Source organism: Melospiza melodia, chromosome 4, assembly GCF_035770615.1.
Source record: "Melospiza melodia melodia isolate bMelMel2 chromosome 4, bMelMel2.pri, whole genome shotgun sequence".
NCBI lineage: Eukaryota > Metazoa > Chordata > Aves > Passeriformes > Passerellidae > Melospiza > Melospiza melodia.
In genome coordinates, this window is record NC_086197.1 from 54,551,587 (window position 1) to 54,568,440 (window position 16,854).

The 16,854-nt window shown below is 44.8% G+C and overlaps 1 protein-coding gene across 1 annotated transcript in view; it reads left to right on the forward strand.

The window, feature by feature from the left end:
• CACNA1I (calcium voltage-gated channel subunit alpha1 I) overlaps nt 1–16,854 on the forward strand; it is a 124,633-nt gene that overhangs the window by 79,029 nt on the left and 28,750 nt on the right. Inside the window, exons 8-15 of the mRNA XM_063154580.1 lie at nt 2,031–2,334; nt 3,682–4,082; nt 11,075–11,226; nt 12,277–12,462; nt 13,132–13,249; nt 13,684–13,839; nt 14,287–14,377; nt 16,292–16,494. Coding sequence (XP_063010650.1) covers nt 2,031–2,334; nt 3,682–4,082; nt 11,075–11,226; nt 12,277–12,462; nt 13,132–13,249; nt 13,684–13,839; nt 14,287–14,377; nt 16,292–16,494 — 1,611 coding nt within the window. The remainder of the gene's footprint in view (nt 1–2,030; nt 2,335–3,681; nt 4,083–11,074; nt 11,227–12,276; nt 12,463–13,131; nt 13,250–13,683; nt 13,840–14,286; nt 14,378–16,291; nt 16,495–16,854) is intronic.

Consider the following 16,854-nt stretch of genomic DNA (forward strand, 5'->3'; position numbering starts at 1 on the left):
TAAAACATGCAAGACATCACAGACTAGGGAAAATGTTGGGTGAAGGCAAAGGAATCTGAACGAGGCATTATTTTAATTTTCAAGGCTGCATGCTGAAGCTGAAGGAAAAATAGGCTGAAATATGGGGGAAGGAAAAAGAAGAGAAGGGTTCAGTGATGAAGGGAAACAGAATTAGAACAGCTTTGAAGAGTGCTGAGAGGAGGAGGGGAGGGAAAAAAAGCCCTTTATTTTGAGATACTTTATTGTCCTTATGTTGAATCTGGTTGGAAAGAGCTTCGTGTTTCAAAGGGTTATTGAGATGTTAGACACATGCCCTTTGAACAAAGGGCACCTGTGTGCAAGAGAAAGGGTCACCCAGAAGGGCAAGCTGGTCAGGGGGGCAGTAAGGGCTGTGAACTGAGGGAAAGGCTGCTTGGATAGGTAAAAAAGGCTTTGAGGTACTTGCTGAAATAAACTTTTTTTCCATTCACAAGCACTGGGGTCAGGTTATCAGCACCTCTGCCTGCTCTGTCCCCTTTGCTGGAAAGGCTTTCAGGGGAAGAGACACATGAAGACAAGGTCAGGACTGAATCTTGCTCTCTGTCAGAGCTGTTTGCTTGCAAAGTGAGGGGAGATTGGGTCCTGTGTGGGTTCACACAGGAGAAACTGATGCCAGGGTGCCCCTTAGCAGGGATGCTCACAGGTCCAGGGGAAGCAGAAGTGAAGTCTTGAGCTGGTGCTTAACCTCCTCCCAGGGGCTGCCCCATGGAGTCTGTTTCAGAGCACTGCAGATGCAGAGTCTTTGTTCAGAGTTTAGGCTCTGCATTTTATCAATGCCCTATTGACACAGCTCTGCAGGGAGTGGACACCAATCAAGGTGTCACAGCTTTTGAAAATTATTTTTAATGTAGTTACCAGCCCTTTTATGTATGAAATTCTCATCATATTGAAGCCCAGGATTTATTCTCCCTCCCTCCCTCCCTCCCTCCCTCCCTCCCTCCCTCTATCTATCTATCTATCTATCTATCTATCTATCTATCTATCTATCTATCTATCTATCTATCTATCTATCGATAGACTTCCTGATTGAAATTAATCTCTAATTTCATGATATGTAACAGAGGGTGAGTTTGTTTTGCCTCTAGAACTCTCAGCAAAAAGAAATGCTTGCTCCGTTTTATAAATAGGAAAACTGAGGTTTAAAGGGAGCATTCAGGTTTTAAATTAAGTCTGGTAGACATTTGGGCTTCTGTATGGAAAATATGGAGAACCTGGGAATTTTGCTTGCTCTTTCTAAGAAGTTGGGAGTGTGTTTTTTACAACTTTTATGTTTGAAATGAGAAGCCTATGTAGGCCAAAGGACAAGTTAAAGAGGAGCTAATATGATTTGCCTTGTATCAGAAAAAGAGAAAATAAGCAAGGAAGTCTGGTTTTATCAGACTACTCAGTGTCCTTCTAAAAAAGGACATATTTTATTTGTAAAATCTTTTTTGATTTCAAAAGCTCACTTGTTTCAGGAAAGCCCTGTCTCCTTGGAGAATTAAGGTGCAAATGGTAGAAATCAATAATAAGCCCCAAGTATAGTAGTGTATCATTAAAATGATCTGAGAATACTGACATTTCTTCCAAGAGGTGGAGACTATAAATGTTTTTTTTCAGTGGTAAATTAATTAGTAGAGGAGAAATCAACCAAACTGGTTCTCTGTCTCCTACATTCTATTTAACACAAAGAAGGGGAAAACATAGTCCAGTTTTCATCAAACTGTATGTAACTTAGAAGTGATTGCTAAGGGTCCCAAAACCTGCTGAAAGTTGGACCTATTCCTGAATTTCAATCCATAGCTTTAAATTCTTAATGGAAATTATGTTGAGTGAGCTATCAAAACCAAGCTCATGCACTCCTGGCTTTCTCTGAAACCTCTTCTCCATATGCAGACTGATTCCTACTCCTCTGCCTCCAGTTACTTTCCCCTCCTCTCTCCTCTTACATTCCTGCTCTCACGTGTTCTTTTTCATGCTGGCATTGGTCCCTTCTCCTCCTTTGCTGCTAGGTGGGCTCCTTCTTCATGATCAACCTGTGCCTGGTGGTCATCGCCACGCAGTTCTCGGAGACCAAGCAGCGGGAGCACCAGCTGATGCAGGAGCAGAGGGCCCGCTACCTGTCCTCCAGCACCGTCGCCAGCTACATGGAGCCGGGCGACTGCTACGAGGAGATCTTCCAGTACGTCTGCCACATCCTGCGCAAGGCCAAGCGCCGCACCCTGGGGCTCTACAACAGCGTGCAGAGCTGGCGCCACGGCCACGAGCCCGGCCGCGCCAACCCCGGCGGCAACAGGAAAAGCCAGAGGCACCACAGTAAGGATTGCGAGGGCAAAGCTGGAAATGCCAGTAGCGGAAATGGGACAGGAATGGGAGCGTGTCCGTGTGCCAGCTTGCAGAAGGACCTGTGCCTATAAAGCACAGAATTAGAATTAACATTGGCCACTGAGTGTGGCACCGTGGCCAGCACACCAGAGCAGCAAGGTGGGGGTCACCAGCAAGAATGGGAATGAAACAGGGCTGGCCAGCAGGTTCAAATCTGAAACGCAGAGACCATAAAGTGATAAAGATACTTGTAAAGGGCTCCATGTCTGGTATAGCCAGGTGTTGATAGCAGTTTGGGAGAGAGAAGAGTTAGGGGATACAACAAAGTGGGGCAAAGGATTGGACTTGGTGGCACAGCAGGTCTCTCAGAGCTCTCCTCCCAAAGTGAGTTGCTTCCAGACCTCAAGAGAGAGGCAAAGAGTGTTGAATTGCAATAAGGTGTCACCTGAACCTAAGGAGTGATGCTGAAGAAGTCTAGTTGATATGCAAGGATGATGGAGACAATTCCTTTTTTATGCACATGCTGTTGCATAAAATTAGACATGAGATATCATTTAAATTGGGTTCCTGGCTGGAAAAGTCACTGTAAAAATGGTTTTATAGAGTTAGTATTAACTGCCTGCTGATGCCTTTCCTAAGTTATGCTCCCATTAACAACCAAAAAGGCAGATTTTTCTTAAGCGTGTCTTGCATACTCAAACTTTCATTTTCTTTACTTGCTGGAAGAAAAGTTTGTGCAGGCTTCATGCACTCTGTTAATGAATTAATTGCTTCATTTCCCCCAGTGTCCATTTGATCTTCCAGGCCAAAATGGAGGATCAAGAAACACTAATTTAGATTTCTCTGGTTCATAGTGCACACTGTCAGGGGGAAGTGTTCCTGTGTTACCTCTTCTGGTTTCTTGAGATGCTTTGCTGATGTAGTTTCTCTGATTTAGAGAGTTCAGTTCAGCCTGGGGTTTCTCAAACCCCACTTGTAGCAGTTCAGGCCAAAAGCAGCTCTCATGACCACTTTTCCCCTCGGGTCCCACTTAACACAAGCTCGTGAGTCTCAAGCTATGATTTCTGCATGAGACAAAGCAGTTCTTTCTCTGATGGACATAACCCTCTTTCAGCCTAATCATAGGCAAGCTGAACAGTACCGTGTGTTTTGGAGACACAGCCTGTCAGCATAGAACCCCCAATGGCAACAGCTCCCATTGCTGCTGTCAGTGTTTCATCATCCTCACAGATAAAAAGCCCAGTTACCCAGTCTAAATACCCAGAAGCCAAGCAGGTGTCCACTTTGAATGTCTTTTTCATATCCTCCTTCTTTAAGCAGCACCATTTCTCTTTCCAGGGCTTTGCCAGCAGCACAACTCTCTTGGCTGCCCTCCTCAGGGCTTGGTCCAGCCCATCGCTGTGACAGCAACCTCTGATCCCACCAACTGCCCCCGATGCCATAGGGCCGAGCACGAAGCATCCAGAAGGCTCTCAGTGCTGGATAGTGCTGGCTCAGACCAGGAGGATGGAGGGGCCAGTGACGGGGAGGGGGAGGGCAGCCAGGAGGACCAGGGTGCCTCAGCGCTGGAGAAGGAGGAGGAGCTGGAGGAAGGAGGACGGCTGAAGATCTGCAGTGACATGTGGCGAGAAGTGAGGGTCAAGCTTCGAGTGATTGTGGACAGCAAGTATTTCAACCGTGGGATCATGATTGCAATCCTGGTGAACACCATCAGCATGGGCATTGAGCACCACGAACAGGTAAAGCACCTCAGGGCACAAGGTGGGCAGCGTGGACTCCCCCTCCTGCTGGGGGTTATGGCCTTGCTAAGCAGTTGATGCAACTTGGTGGAGGCAGAGACTGAGCAATTTGGACCTCAGACTGCAGCACAGATGGTCCCAGCATGACTTTGGAGAAAGCCTCAGAATCTTGCAGGGTCTCTTGCTTTCTTATACCTGTACTTAATTGCTTTCTCTCTCTGTGCATTGTCCTCTCACCTCTTCAATGCCTCTCTTTTCCTCCTCCCTGGTCATTCATCCCACTGTTTCTTTTATGCCCTGTCTCCACATTCTGTCTGCTGCTCTCTCATCCTCATCTCTTCCATCTTCCTCATCTCTCTCACTTGTTTCTCTCTTCATTAGCTCACTGAATCCTTAGTCTATGTGGTTAATTTAATGTGCCCTCTGGGGATGTCAGAGGCACTTCACCAGCATCTCAATTCAAATCCATCAGCTTGCTAGCCTTCCCAACTTAATTAAGAGGTGTCTGAGTACATTCTATCTATACAAGAAGGCTAGGAAAGACACCACCTCCAATCTCCAGTCATTTTGGGGGCTCAGGCTGCTTGAGCCTTTCCTTTGCCCTGAGAGTAAGAAGTGATAGATAGGTCAGACACAAGCAGCAGGTGTGGGCACAGGCTTGACTTTCACACCAGTAGTTTTCAGGCAGCTCTGAGTCATTCGTACATTTATCCTAATGACAGGCTTGTGAGATGGAGAGGAATTGTGTGCTCTCATTTTATAGCTGGGAGGCAGAGACTGTGTCTGCACTGTGGTGTGCAGTGCCAGAGTGGGTTAAGCATGCCCATGGCCTTGCATCTGCATTGCTGGTTGGTAGCTGTGCTGCACTTTGCATTGAACAGTCCATGCTGAACATCCACATTTCAGATCTATGCTGCCAGTCTGAATGTGACCAAGATTCACTCCATGTGTCTACCCAGATCACAAAATAAGAGATTGCCGCACTACTGAGGTGCTGACTGTATTGAAGCTCTGGAGCCAAAGTGAAGTCTGGTCCTGAGCACAGTCTCAGGCAGCAAAGAGACAGGCAGGGAGCCCAGTTCAAGCAAGGCACTCAGATTTGTCCTATGCTGTATCAGGATGAAGATACCTCCAGACCCAGAGTATCTTAAATTCCCTGTTTGAGGCAACACAGTGTCTGAGGCAGTATTTGAAGCCTCAGATGTCTGGATCCCACCCACGTACCAAGCTTTAAACCAATTTTCAAAGCCCAGCTAGTTTCTGATACAAGGCTGTGACACCTTAATTTGATCCCAGAATTCAAAACTGCACTGGCTGCTTCAGTACCAGAAAAATACTGGCAGGAGCCCAGAAGAGAGGAGAATGAAGAAGACGCTGGAGGGGTTGACTCATGGAAATAGATAAAAAAGAGCAAAGTATTTATCACGTAGCAGAGAGATGACTAAGGGCTGGAGCCCAGGACAATTTGAAAACTGCCCACTGGTATTTTAAAGATGTGATCACTAAGCAGGGAGAGCCATTGTTCATCCTGGTTTAATGGACACAGCGTGAATAATAGTTTGACAGAAGAATACTTGAGCTGGAGATAGAGAATTCGCTCTCATGTTCTGGCTATTGTATGTGCAGATTTAAGCCCTTCTAGGATGCCTCTGCTGTGTTTGTACGGCCTGCAGCAGAGTAGGATCTGCCTCTGCAGCCTTGGGGTTTCTTGTAGCAGGTTCTTAATGATAGTCCTTTAAATTGTGCTATCACTTTTTATCCATAAGTAGTTGGGAAAAGCTTATGACCCTGCATGCTGTTTCTACCAGAAGAGCTGTCAGCCAAACTGATCATAACTGAAAAATGTGGTGCAGCCTGTTTATTCAAAATGTGTACTGAATTCTGTTATCCTGGCACAAGACTAAAACATATTCATACCATACCATGAATTTTGGGTTCTTTTCTGTCAGCAGTTAACTCAGAAGCACACAGACATTTGTACGTCCCTTTGGTCTGCTCAAGTTTTTCTCAAACCATGCCATCAGTACATCTTAGGCTGGTGCTTCATTGCCTACTTATTTCTCCTTTCTTTCTCTTTTCCCTGTTGTCTTATCTCCCAAAAGCACAAATTTTGACAGAACAAAATCCAGCAAAGGCCCTCTGCCCACCAGGATCTGTGATTTGATGTGTGACACTATCCTATGATTGAAGAATCTTCTGTTGGTTCAGCTATTTCATCATGTGATGTCTTGTGACCCAGAGCTAATGCCTGTAGAGACCCCTTGAGCTTTTCTTTTCTGGTACATGGGCTAGCACAAGCCCAGCCACTCTCTGGGGACATACCTGGCTGGGCAGCTCATGGCATGTGTGTCAGCAACTTGGCACTCCACTTTTTTATGGGCTGTTCACCAGCAAAGCACCCACAGCCATCAGGTTAAGGGGTGAGGCACAAGTTTCAGGCTTATAAACACAGGAACTCAGGGGACAGAGCACATGCATGAGTGTTGCCCTGTCTTGACCAACAGACAGAAAGACATGAATTTAAATTATTTGTTATAATTCAGGTGTTTAATTAATTTATTATTCATGCTGGTTTTCTTCCAAGAGACTTAACCTCAACAACTCAAATACTTTTACTCATATTCAAATGACCTTAGAATTTGGCTTAGTTTGGCTTATTCATCCACTCCTAATTGTGTGGCCAAGGCAGCTTCCATCTGCATATATATTTCTTGTGAGGGAAATCAACTCATTTTTAGGAGAAGCTGAATTTCTGAGTCATTTTTAATCCATGATCTTATAACAAGATATCATTTGTAAATAGCTATGTTTATTTAAATCCATCAGTTTGCAATATACCATGTAATATTCTCAGTATTAGGCCTTTAGATATTGCTGAGACATTGCATAAGCCAAGCCCCATCATTTCAAGCTTTGTCCTGCTTGAAATAGTTTTAGAAGTTCTTCAGATCTGCCTCTATTTGGAAATGTCTATTTTTAACATCCAGTGTAGAAAATATTAGATTCTTGTGGCTGTCCAGAAGAATTCTTTTAAGAGGCTTATTTTTTCCTTAATATTCACAGTGGGTCTGGTGCTGCTGATTTTTCTCCCTTATTCAGCATGAGAATGAAAAGCTTGTCCCAGCTGAATCTCCCAGACTGCCTTTCTCATCATGTATTTCTTGAATGGCCTGTTGGATTCAAACCTCTCTGCCATTAGCAGCCATTTTAGACAGCTGAGTGACTTGGTTTATCTTCTCCAGAATCTACTTACAGTTTTCCTTCATACATCAGATCAGTATTTTACGAGGTCTCTCTGTATGGATTAGGTGATGATCCCCTGTTTCCTAACTAGACCCATCCTGTGGATCAGTACCCTCAAATCCTTTAGCCTGTGTGATTTCACTTTATACCAGCATTTATTGCATTCACAAGTTTGTATTTTACAGTTATTGCTTCTCTTTTTGTCATTTGCTCCTTGTCAGAAACATTCAGCAAATGTCCAAGCCAGCTCATCATAGTGATGTTTAGTGAGGATGGAACAGTCTCCCTGGAGTGGTGATGAAACCATGCTACCTCAGCCTTGTAGAACTAATCATGTAATCCTGCATTGGTTGTGGGGTGGTGGTTAAACTTATGTAAAATTTGGTATGTTCTATAGCTGATTTTTATGGCTCTTCTAATTATTGCCAAGTGATTTTGAAATTGTGAGTAAAAATAGACAGGCTGGAGAGATCTCTTTATGGAATATTTCTTTTTCATGATCTCATCACAGAGGCGGTGATGTGTAGGTTCAGTAGGGCTGGTCTCCATAGGTCACATCAATTACTCTTCAGTTTCTAGACAGTTGCAAATTTACTCCTGGTTAGGAGAAACTTTTTTCTGCGGGGGCTTCATGGGGATCTGTATTTTCTTAGCCTTTCCTGTGATGCAGGATTTTCTGTCTGTTGCTAGATAATGGACTAATTATATTTTCAGTCAAATCTGGCAAAAGAGCTCCAAAGTTAGTAAGAAATTGAAAGGGAGAAAAAGCTGAGCTGCTGCCCTCTATTGCCCCAGTTCTAGTTTCTGATCATGGGACAGGAGCGCTGAAGTAAATCTGAATCATATCTTTTACTCTCAGTATTTGATCTACATTGTTAGAGATGGAGGACTTTATCCCACAATGTGAATTGGATTGTTTCATGGGTCGGGAAAGAGATCCATACACAGGATGGATTAACCATTCTGGTTAAAACACTGGCTCTGGACATGTCTTGCCCCCTGGGATCTCTGCCCCTTCAAGCCATCCTCCTTACCCCAATAATCAGCTCCCATAATTATATTCAAGTTCCACTTCTAGTGTGATGGGTAAATCAATCTGTCCTGTCTTGGCAATGTGAAAAGACTGCTTGTGGGGAGATTTCTGGTGTTCATTTCTTTTCCATGGACTAAAGTAGCCTTGAGCTCAGGTCTTTCCTTGGAGGTTCTTCAATGTACAATTTCTATGTAAACCTGGGAGGAGGAAGGGTTTAGATGCTGAATGCCTGAATGCTGTCTGTGGAAGCCCGGGGAGACCTCACAATTGCAAGGTGACACATCCACCATGTTGGAGAGCCCATGTGTTGGTAGGAAGAAAAGGAGAGAGCCAATTTTCCCCTTTGCTTGTCCTCTTCATCGAGCTCTCACTTCCCTGGCCAGAGAAGGGTCCCAGACACCTGCCTCGTCCATTGTCATTCCCAGCCACATGGCCCTAGGAACAAGGACAGTGCCACACAGGACACAACCCCAGTGAGCCCACCCTGCAGCCTTGGCCTCCAGCTGATGGCTCTTTGCACTCTAACAAATTGGCTCTATCTCCAGAAACAGCTGCAATGCTGGATCTGCCTTAGTGCTTCTCCATCTGGCTCCTCTTTATCACTTCTTTTTTTCCCCTGAGTTAATTTCTTTTGTGTTGCTCTTCCTTTCCCAGCATTTACTTCTTTGCTACACTATTTAAAACAACTCTTTCATTCTCTACTTCTTGTGGATGCTAGTGAGTTTAATTTTTTTCCAGCTTTGTATTTTGATTTCTCTTTTTCTGCTTTTATCTCTGCTTATCCCTTCTTTCTGTCTTTCTCTGCCTAGTCTTTCCTGTTCCTCTGTTTATAAGGATGCTTTGCTGGGGCTGATTGATGGTCCATTAGAAATAGATTAACAGGCGAGGATTGACTAAAGAAACAGATGTCAAGGAGGGAAGGACAGACAGAGGAACAGGTGACCTTTTCCACAAGTAAGATGCAAGCATGGTTTTTCAAACATCAGTTGCTCCCTACAAGAGCACGAGAGAATGTATGGAAAGCAGAGAGGAGAATAAGCCCACCATCATAACCTGTTGTTTTTTTGCATTGCTTATTTTCACTGACATAATGGTTTGATTCAGACTGAAACTGGCATCTCAGTTTAACATACAGACCTCGTGTTCTCAGCAGCTGTTACTGCTGGGTCTCAGTGAAGTGATCTTCATCTCTCCCTTCCCTCATGCACTTGTTCATTCCTTCTCTCTCTTCTCTTATCTCCACTCTTTTTTCCATCATTTTTCAGGGTGGTTTTGCTTTTCAGATGTAACTATGGATGGAAATTGATCCATCTCCACTTTTCTCATTTTAAAGACATGGACTATTTTAATAAAAAGCTGCAATGAGGAGTGCAAGAAATTAACAAAGGGCATGGGAAGCCAGAGCTGTGAGGAGCAGTTTCCAGATCAGTTGCTCACCTGGAAGGATACTGGCCCCTGGGGGCCTCAGAGCAGGGGTTAAAGCAGACTCCAGCTTCAGGCAGAGAGCCAGAACCAGAACTGCATTCCTCCCTCACTTCCCTTTCCGCCAGCTCTATAGGTAACGGGCATGGTCAATGCAAAGGCCACCCTTCAGCAAAACAACAATTTTGCAGACTATGGGGAGAGACCATGACTTCCCTTCCTCGTGGGCACTAATACTGAGTTAAAAAATATTGGCTCTGACCTGCAGGGACTCACTTTTTTGTTTCCACAGGGCCAGGAATGTCTGTCCTCTCTTGCTCTCTACAACAGCCATTTGCAGTTTTCTTGTTCCCATCCATTTTATGTGATGCTTTAAAGAGTGGCTTGGTGGTCAGGCAGAGCTCAGACCAATGCAAAGGAAGATGCACCCTCTTTATTTTTCAACACTCATCTTGTGTCATTCTTGGATTTTTCACCTTGTGCACTTGCCTTTCTCCTCTTCCTGTCCATTTCTTTGTATTCTTCACCCTGTCCTTCTCTCCCTGTCCCCTACAGATAGGTTTTAGCAGTGTGGTCCTCCTTGCTGTTGTCTTGTCTAGTTTGATATTTTCTTGGGTAATTATTGAGACCACGCTGAGGATAGAGGCATAATACAGATGGAGCAAGACCAGGAAATGAATGCATACAAGGGTTTGGTGGGGAAAGGGGGAGAGAAAAATGGGGAAGTGAAAAAATGGAGGGGAAAGGGGCATATTGGTGCAGTGATATTTAGAGGAAGATGGAGAACTGCTTTCCAGTCATTTAAATGGTTTCAAAATTTCAGGGAAAAAAAAAAAAAAAGCACCAGCTACCTGTGGAAACCTCAGAGGAAGAAATTCTTGAAGGAAGAGGTTGACTGCAAATCAGCCAATTTTGCTCTCCTTCAAGAAATACTCAAGTTCTTTGCCCAAAATAAGTTCTTTACCCAAAATAAGTTCTTTGCCCCGCCTTTAGCCAGGGGGATGGGATCTGAGGTGGGATGTAGGAGATGCTTGGTCAGCCTTGGCTGTGTGAGTGGCTGTGAGGCTCCTGATTTTCTCGAGTAAAAAAAGTTGTTAGAGATCAAATCTATGGTGAAGGTAGCAAATCTGCAAAGGAATTGGAGTGCAAGTGTCACTGTCCAGCTCCACTCTAGTCTTACCCAGGGAAATTTGCAACTCCCTACAAACCCTGTTCCCTGGGAATGGTAACACTTTATTTCCCATAATTTCAGGGCTCTTTCAGTTCTGACTTTCTGAATTTGCATTCTCTCTAGCCAGAGGAATTGACCAACATCTTGGAAATCAGCAATGTTGTCTTCACAAGCATGTTTGCCCTGGAGATGATCCTGAAACTTGCTGCTTTTGGTCTCTTTGATTACCTTCGCAACCCCTACAACATCTTTGACAGTATCATCGTCATCATCAGGTGACAAGGGCTTGGGGATCAGCTGAAATACGCACAGAAAAGAGTACCACAAAGCTTGCAGAGTATTTCAAAAAGGATTTAGCAGCTACACTGAGGAGCTGGGCTGATGCACAAGGCCAAGGATTGGGAGACCAAGATGTCTTTTCCCAGTGTTTGGTGTTGGTGCTATGGAAGCCACACTGCATTTTTGTCCCGTAGTTCTCTCCTCTGTGGAGTGGAGGCAGTTGCAACTGCCTTGTTAAGTTCACAACAAATGTTAGGTGTGAAATATTTTGAAAATGCACAAATTGAAGATGTTAGAAAGGTTTAAAGTGTGATAGAAGAACTTGTCTTGCTGGAATTCGATGCTGCAAGCCTTTCTTAATTCCTGTAACATGTACTGCCACGTTCATGTTCTTAAGGAATAAATGCAGCTTTCATAATACAAGGATAAGCCTGCAGTTCATACTTCTGCCTTGCTCAGACAGATTTTCTCTCTCATCCCTTTGTACTGCTGAAACAGGGGTCTCCTTGAGCCAGGTTTCATAAGCGCTTGGAGACCTATTTCACACCCAAGATAGCTCAGTTACCTTAGAAGGCATAAAATCAGCAGGATGGCTTCTTTGGTAGTGTTGGAAACAAAAAGGTTTTAATAAAAGACAAAATAACAAAACTCTCTACAGAGAAAAACCGAGCCAGGTGCAAGAGGTCCTCCTGCCCCTGGTAAAACACCTCACAAAAGCGATTAGTTTCTTTGTTCTCTTCTTTTTCTAGTAAATTGCTCAGGCGGGACTTTTTGGCTCCTATCCAATTAGCTATCCTTAAGTTTGAGGTGAAGTCCCCCAGGTCCTATGAGATGTCTTTTCACCTAATTGAGGAGAGAAACTTCTAGGCTGATTTCCTTTTTGAGGGAGCGAAAGATAGTTTTGCCACTCCGTCAACAAGGGGCACATTCCTATGTTCTGCCAATGCCAAAGTGAAGACTTAGCGTTGTTATTCCTTGTTTTCTTCTGTTTGCTCACTTGCATTTTGATTTGTGCCTCGTCCTTGCCATGCCTGTCTGGACCACAGCATCTGGGAGATCATTGGCCAGGCAGACGGGGGCTTGTCTGTGCTGAGGACATTCCGCCTGCTCCGCGTGCTGAAGCTGGTGCGCTTCATGCCGGCGCTGCGCCGACAGCTGGTGGTGCTGATGAAGACTATGGACAACGTAGCCACCTTCTGCATGCTCCTCATGCTCTTCATCTTCATATTCAGGTGAGCAGGCAGTCGGCTCACGGTGTGCTGGCGTGGCACTGTGTGGCTCATGGGGACAGCAGCTTCAGAGCATGACTGCATAACTCATCTTGCCCTTTGTTTCAGGCCAAGACAGTACTGACAAATATTTATTTTTTCATAAGGGCTGAACTCGATCCTGCTTTAAATTGGATTCAGCAGCTGAGGGTTTTGGCCTGGATGGGGTGGTGAAATACTGCCAGCAAATGCAGATATTGAGCATAATGTCCCATTACAGGATAGGTGAAGTCTACTGCTAATCAGGACTATCTACAGCAACAGTTCAGTCTGGAGGCTGATTCTGGCAGAAGAGCAGCAGGAAGCAACCAAGAAAGTTTGTCTGTGCATGCCATGGATGCTGATAGCAAGATGAAGACATATGAGAGCAAAAAGGACAGTAGAAAGGACAGATCTGACTGACAGGTTGGAGGGAATATATGAGCTCTGAGTCAGAAGAGATGGAAAGCAAATTTTTTGGTGACCTATAGGGTTGCAAGTTCCTTCTTCACAGATAGCTCCTAGTGGTCTGATTGTGTTGCTGTACCCCTTGCTTCTGTGATGTTGCATTAGATTTTCATGTGAAGAGAATTACTCTCATGAGTTCATTGTGGTAGCAGAAATATTTATATTTGACATCATCTTGTTCCAAAGCATCCTGGGAATGCACATCTTTGGTTGCAAGTTCAGCCTCAGGACAGACACAGGAGATACAGTTCCCGACCGGAAGAATTTTGATTCCCTGCTGTGGGCCATCGTCACCGTCTTCCAGGTGAGCCCACTTTGCTCTCTACGGGTGGGCCAGGGCAAAGTGAAGAGGGTCAGGACATGCTTGTTCCTCACTGAGGAGCACTGCACTGACTCCTGACAGCACAAAAGGTTGTGGAGGAAGAACAATTGCATATAGGAACCAAACACCTGGTGTACATCTCAAACGGGGGCCTTCCTCCTTCCTAGGAGACAGTGCGCAAAGGTCACTCCTGTTGTGGCAACTCCCAAGTTTTACATTCAGCACATGACTGTCCTAATGGCTGTTCTTGTTTCTTCTTGCTCAGCTAACAGCTGGACAGAGACAGTGGGTGTGTGTTAATGGGGAAGGTCAGAGGCCTGGTCTGGTCCTGATGTGTATTCTCTGACTATCCTTTTCTGGGAATATGCTTCATGTTCTTCCATCATGTTTTCTGACTTTCTCGTCCTCTCTTGCAGATCCTAACCCAGGAGGACTGGAATGTTGTACTCTATAATGGCATGGCCTCCACCTCACCTTGGGCTTCCCTCTACTTTGTGGCTCTCATGACATTTGGGAATTATGTACTCTTCAATCTTCTGGTGGCCATTCTTGTGGAGGGATTCCAGGCTGAGGTGAGCTGCCACCAAGGCTTCATCAGAAGAGGAATAGAGGTGCTAAAAAGGGATCCTTTGTGACACTTTGAGGATACTGAACTGAAGGACTTAGAAAATATCACCCCTCTTTAATTTCACTCATGAAATAATCCTTGTTAGGGTAGTATTCCATTAAGCAAAAGAAAAAAAAATGAATGTTATTCCTTGCAAGGAAAGAGGCTCTCTGGAAGGAGATTCACAATTTCTGTTCTGCGTAACACAACAGAAGCTACCTTAGGGTGAGCCCTTTGCCCATCCAAAGAAGCAGTGCGGTCTTTCAGCCATCCCAAATCACAGAAGACTCTTTCCAGTGCTCACATGATGCCTGACTGCCAAGGACAATTTTGCAGTTGTTCCAGAAATGAAAGACAGAAACAAATGGTCTTTTGTGTTTCAGTTTCCAACTTCTAAATCTGTGTGTTCCAGGGTGATGCCAACCGGTCATACTCAGATGAAGATCAGAGTTCTTCAAACATGGAGGAGTTTGATCAATTCCAAGAGGTCCAGGAAGGCTCAGGTACAATGGCTCAAACAGTCTTATTTGCTTGGGTCCTACTGCTGTTTGGTGGGAAACCTAAAAGCAGATTCTGCAGAAAATTTACTCCCACTTCTGAGAACTTGCCAGTTTTTATTTTGAACTTTATGCCGGTTTGTGGTGTTATTTGTGGAAAAACAGAGACATGTTGGCATCCTGAGGAATGTGGTAGCTAAGTGGAACAGTTCTTGAATGACCTCCAGAACAGCAACTGGAAGTGAGAAGTGAGGCTGTCTCTGGTTATCTTCAAGGTCACTATTTCAGGAACACTGTATCCAAATCTGAAACTCACATTTAGAGAAGGGATACCAAGATGGTAAAAAGGACTCAGGCAAATCTGGAAGCCTTGCCTCATAGTGAGAGACTAATGAAGCTTAGAGAAATCAGGAAAGTTACTTGATCACTCTCTCTGTAGTTGTAGACCAGAAGGAGGAGGTTGTGGTGGTAGATAGCTCTTTAATTGAGCAGAAAAAAGCATAATGAGATTGGAAAGGTCGGAAACTCAAGGTAGACAAATTCAGGCTGAAAAAAAGCCGTATATTTTCAAGGAGAGATAATTAACAGTGGGAACAACCTGAGTAGAAACCGCCTGCTAAGGTCTCTATCCCTCAAAGACTGAAAGTATTTCTACAAGAGATATTATACTTCAAACAGGACTTGGTGGCAGGGCGCAATGAGAGTAGCCTGCTCTGCAATGGATGGTGAGCCAGAAGTTGAAGGGGACAGAGAGCCAGGCAGGAGGTCAGGGGCCACGCTGCACACTCTTGCACAAGGTGAGCAGAGCAAGTCCACTGACACTAGTAAGGGTCTGCCAATGGTTCAGTAATTACCAGGCAAACCCACAGTGGTGAGGAAGGTCTAAGGTCAAGCCAAGTCCTGTTAGCAAGACAAGATCAGGACCAGCAAGGTGCAAGGACAGGCACAAGCATACTCACAGCACAACTCAGACAAGCACCACGGGCACATTTCTGAGCATAAATGCAGCTCCCACAGCAGGGAGCAGTGGCTCCAGTTTTTGGCTCACAGTTTTTTCCTGCAACTAAGCTCTTTTCAAAGCAGTCCTATCCTGAGCTACATGGTTGTACCATATCAGAGCTTATGCTGAATGCAGGCAGTCAGACCCCCGAGATGGCAGAGGAGGAAGAGGTTACAGAGGTGTTAGTGGAGTCATGACTGCCTGTCATGCAGACGTGGATAGGTGACCTTCATTATGCAAAAAGTCAAACAAAAATGATTGCTTCAGTCCTTTCAGGCATTAAAATTCAACACCCTGTCCTTTCCATGCATCTCAAAAAATGCTGATGGTCATTGGCAGGACTTAAGATTTCCTTCAAAAGTGTCCTACATCTTAAAGGTCAAGGATCAGTCATTTGAAGAAGGGCAGTGTAGTAGGATAGACTGGCATGCAGTTTTTGTATGCAGTATGATTGCAGGAATTTTAAGGTGACCTCAGTACATGGATGGCTGTGGCTATCCCTATATCTTAGTCTCTTGCTCAGTGTTTCAGCCTAACTACTTTAGGTAGCCAATCTGACAGTTGGTGGAATTTGTTCAGACCTGAAGATGCTGGTGTCTGCTCTTGGCATGCAGAAGCATGCTCTTGTTCCTCTGTTCGCCTTCATGCTCTGCCTGTCAGTCTGAGGCTGCCTGGCCACCACTCTGCTCGTTGTGGTTGGTTTTGGAGGCTGAGGAAATGACTTTTAAGCCTTCTCAACTTGCACTGCCTTTGTCACCACACCCTAAATTGGAGAAATTGATGTTGATTGGTACTAAAGGGCTAACAATCTGTTCCCTACTGTTAACATGCTAAACTGCTTAGGCATCAAAACAGCCACTGGATAGTGAGGAACCCAACTTCTTCTTTACTCATTCTTCTTTCTGCCTCTTTCCACTCAGATCCCAAGCTCTGTGCAATTCCTGTGACACCTAATGGGCACCTGGACCCATCCTTGCCCTCTTCCAACCCACCAGTGGCTTCTGGGGGGGTGACCAACTCTTCACGCAACTCACTGCAGCTTGACCAGATCCGAGTTGCCGTTGGCTCCCGGAAGAGCAGTGTGATGTCCCTGGGGAGAATGACTTATGACCAGCGGTCCTTGGTGAGTGAGGGAGTAGAAATGTGTGTCATACCCTTCCTTTGAAGGCCAACCACTTTGTTGGTTTTCTGCCATCATCTGGGGATTTCTGGGAAGGATTGCCGTGGTGCTGTAGACTTCTGACACAACTCTATTGCCTGTCTTTAGAATCCAGGTCAGTACACATTATTTTTCTAAATTTCCATATTTTTGAAGTCTATTTCAAGATTAGTTATCTATAATCCTTTGAGTGTGGGAGAGGGAGAACACCAAGAAGACAGTCTCCCTCTTACAGTGGAACATGTTTTTCCTCCTTGCCTTTTCCTTGTTTTCCTAGATTAAAAGACACAAAATGTTGTCTTGAGTTAAGAAGTCATGGCAGAA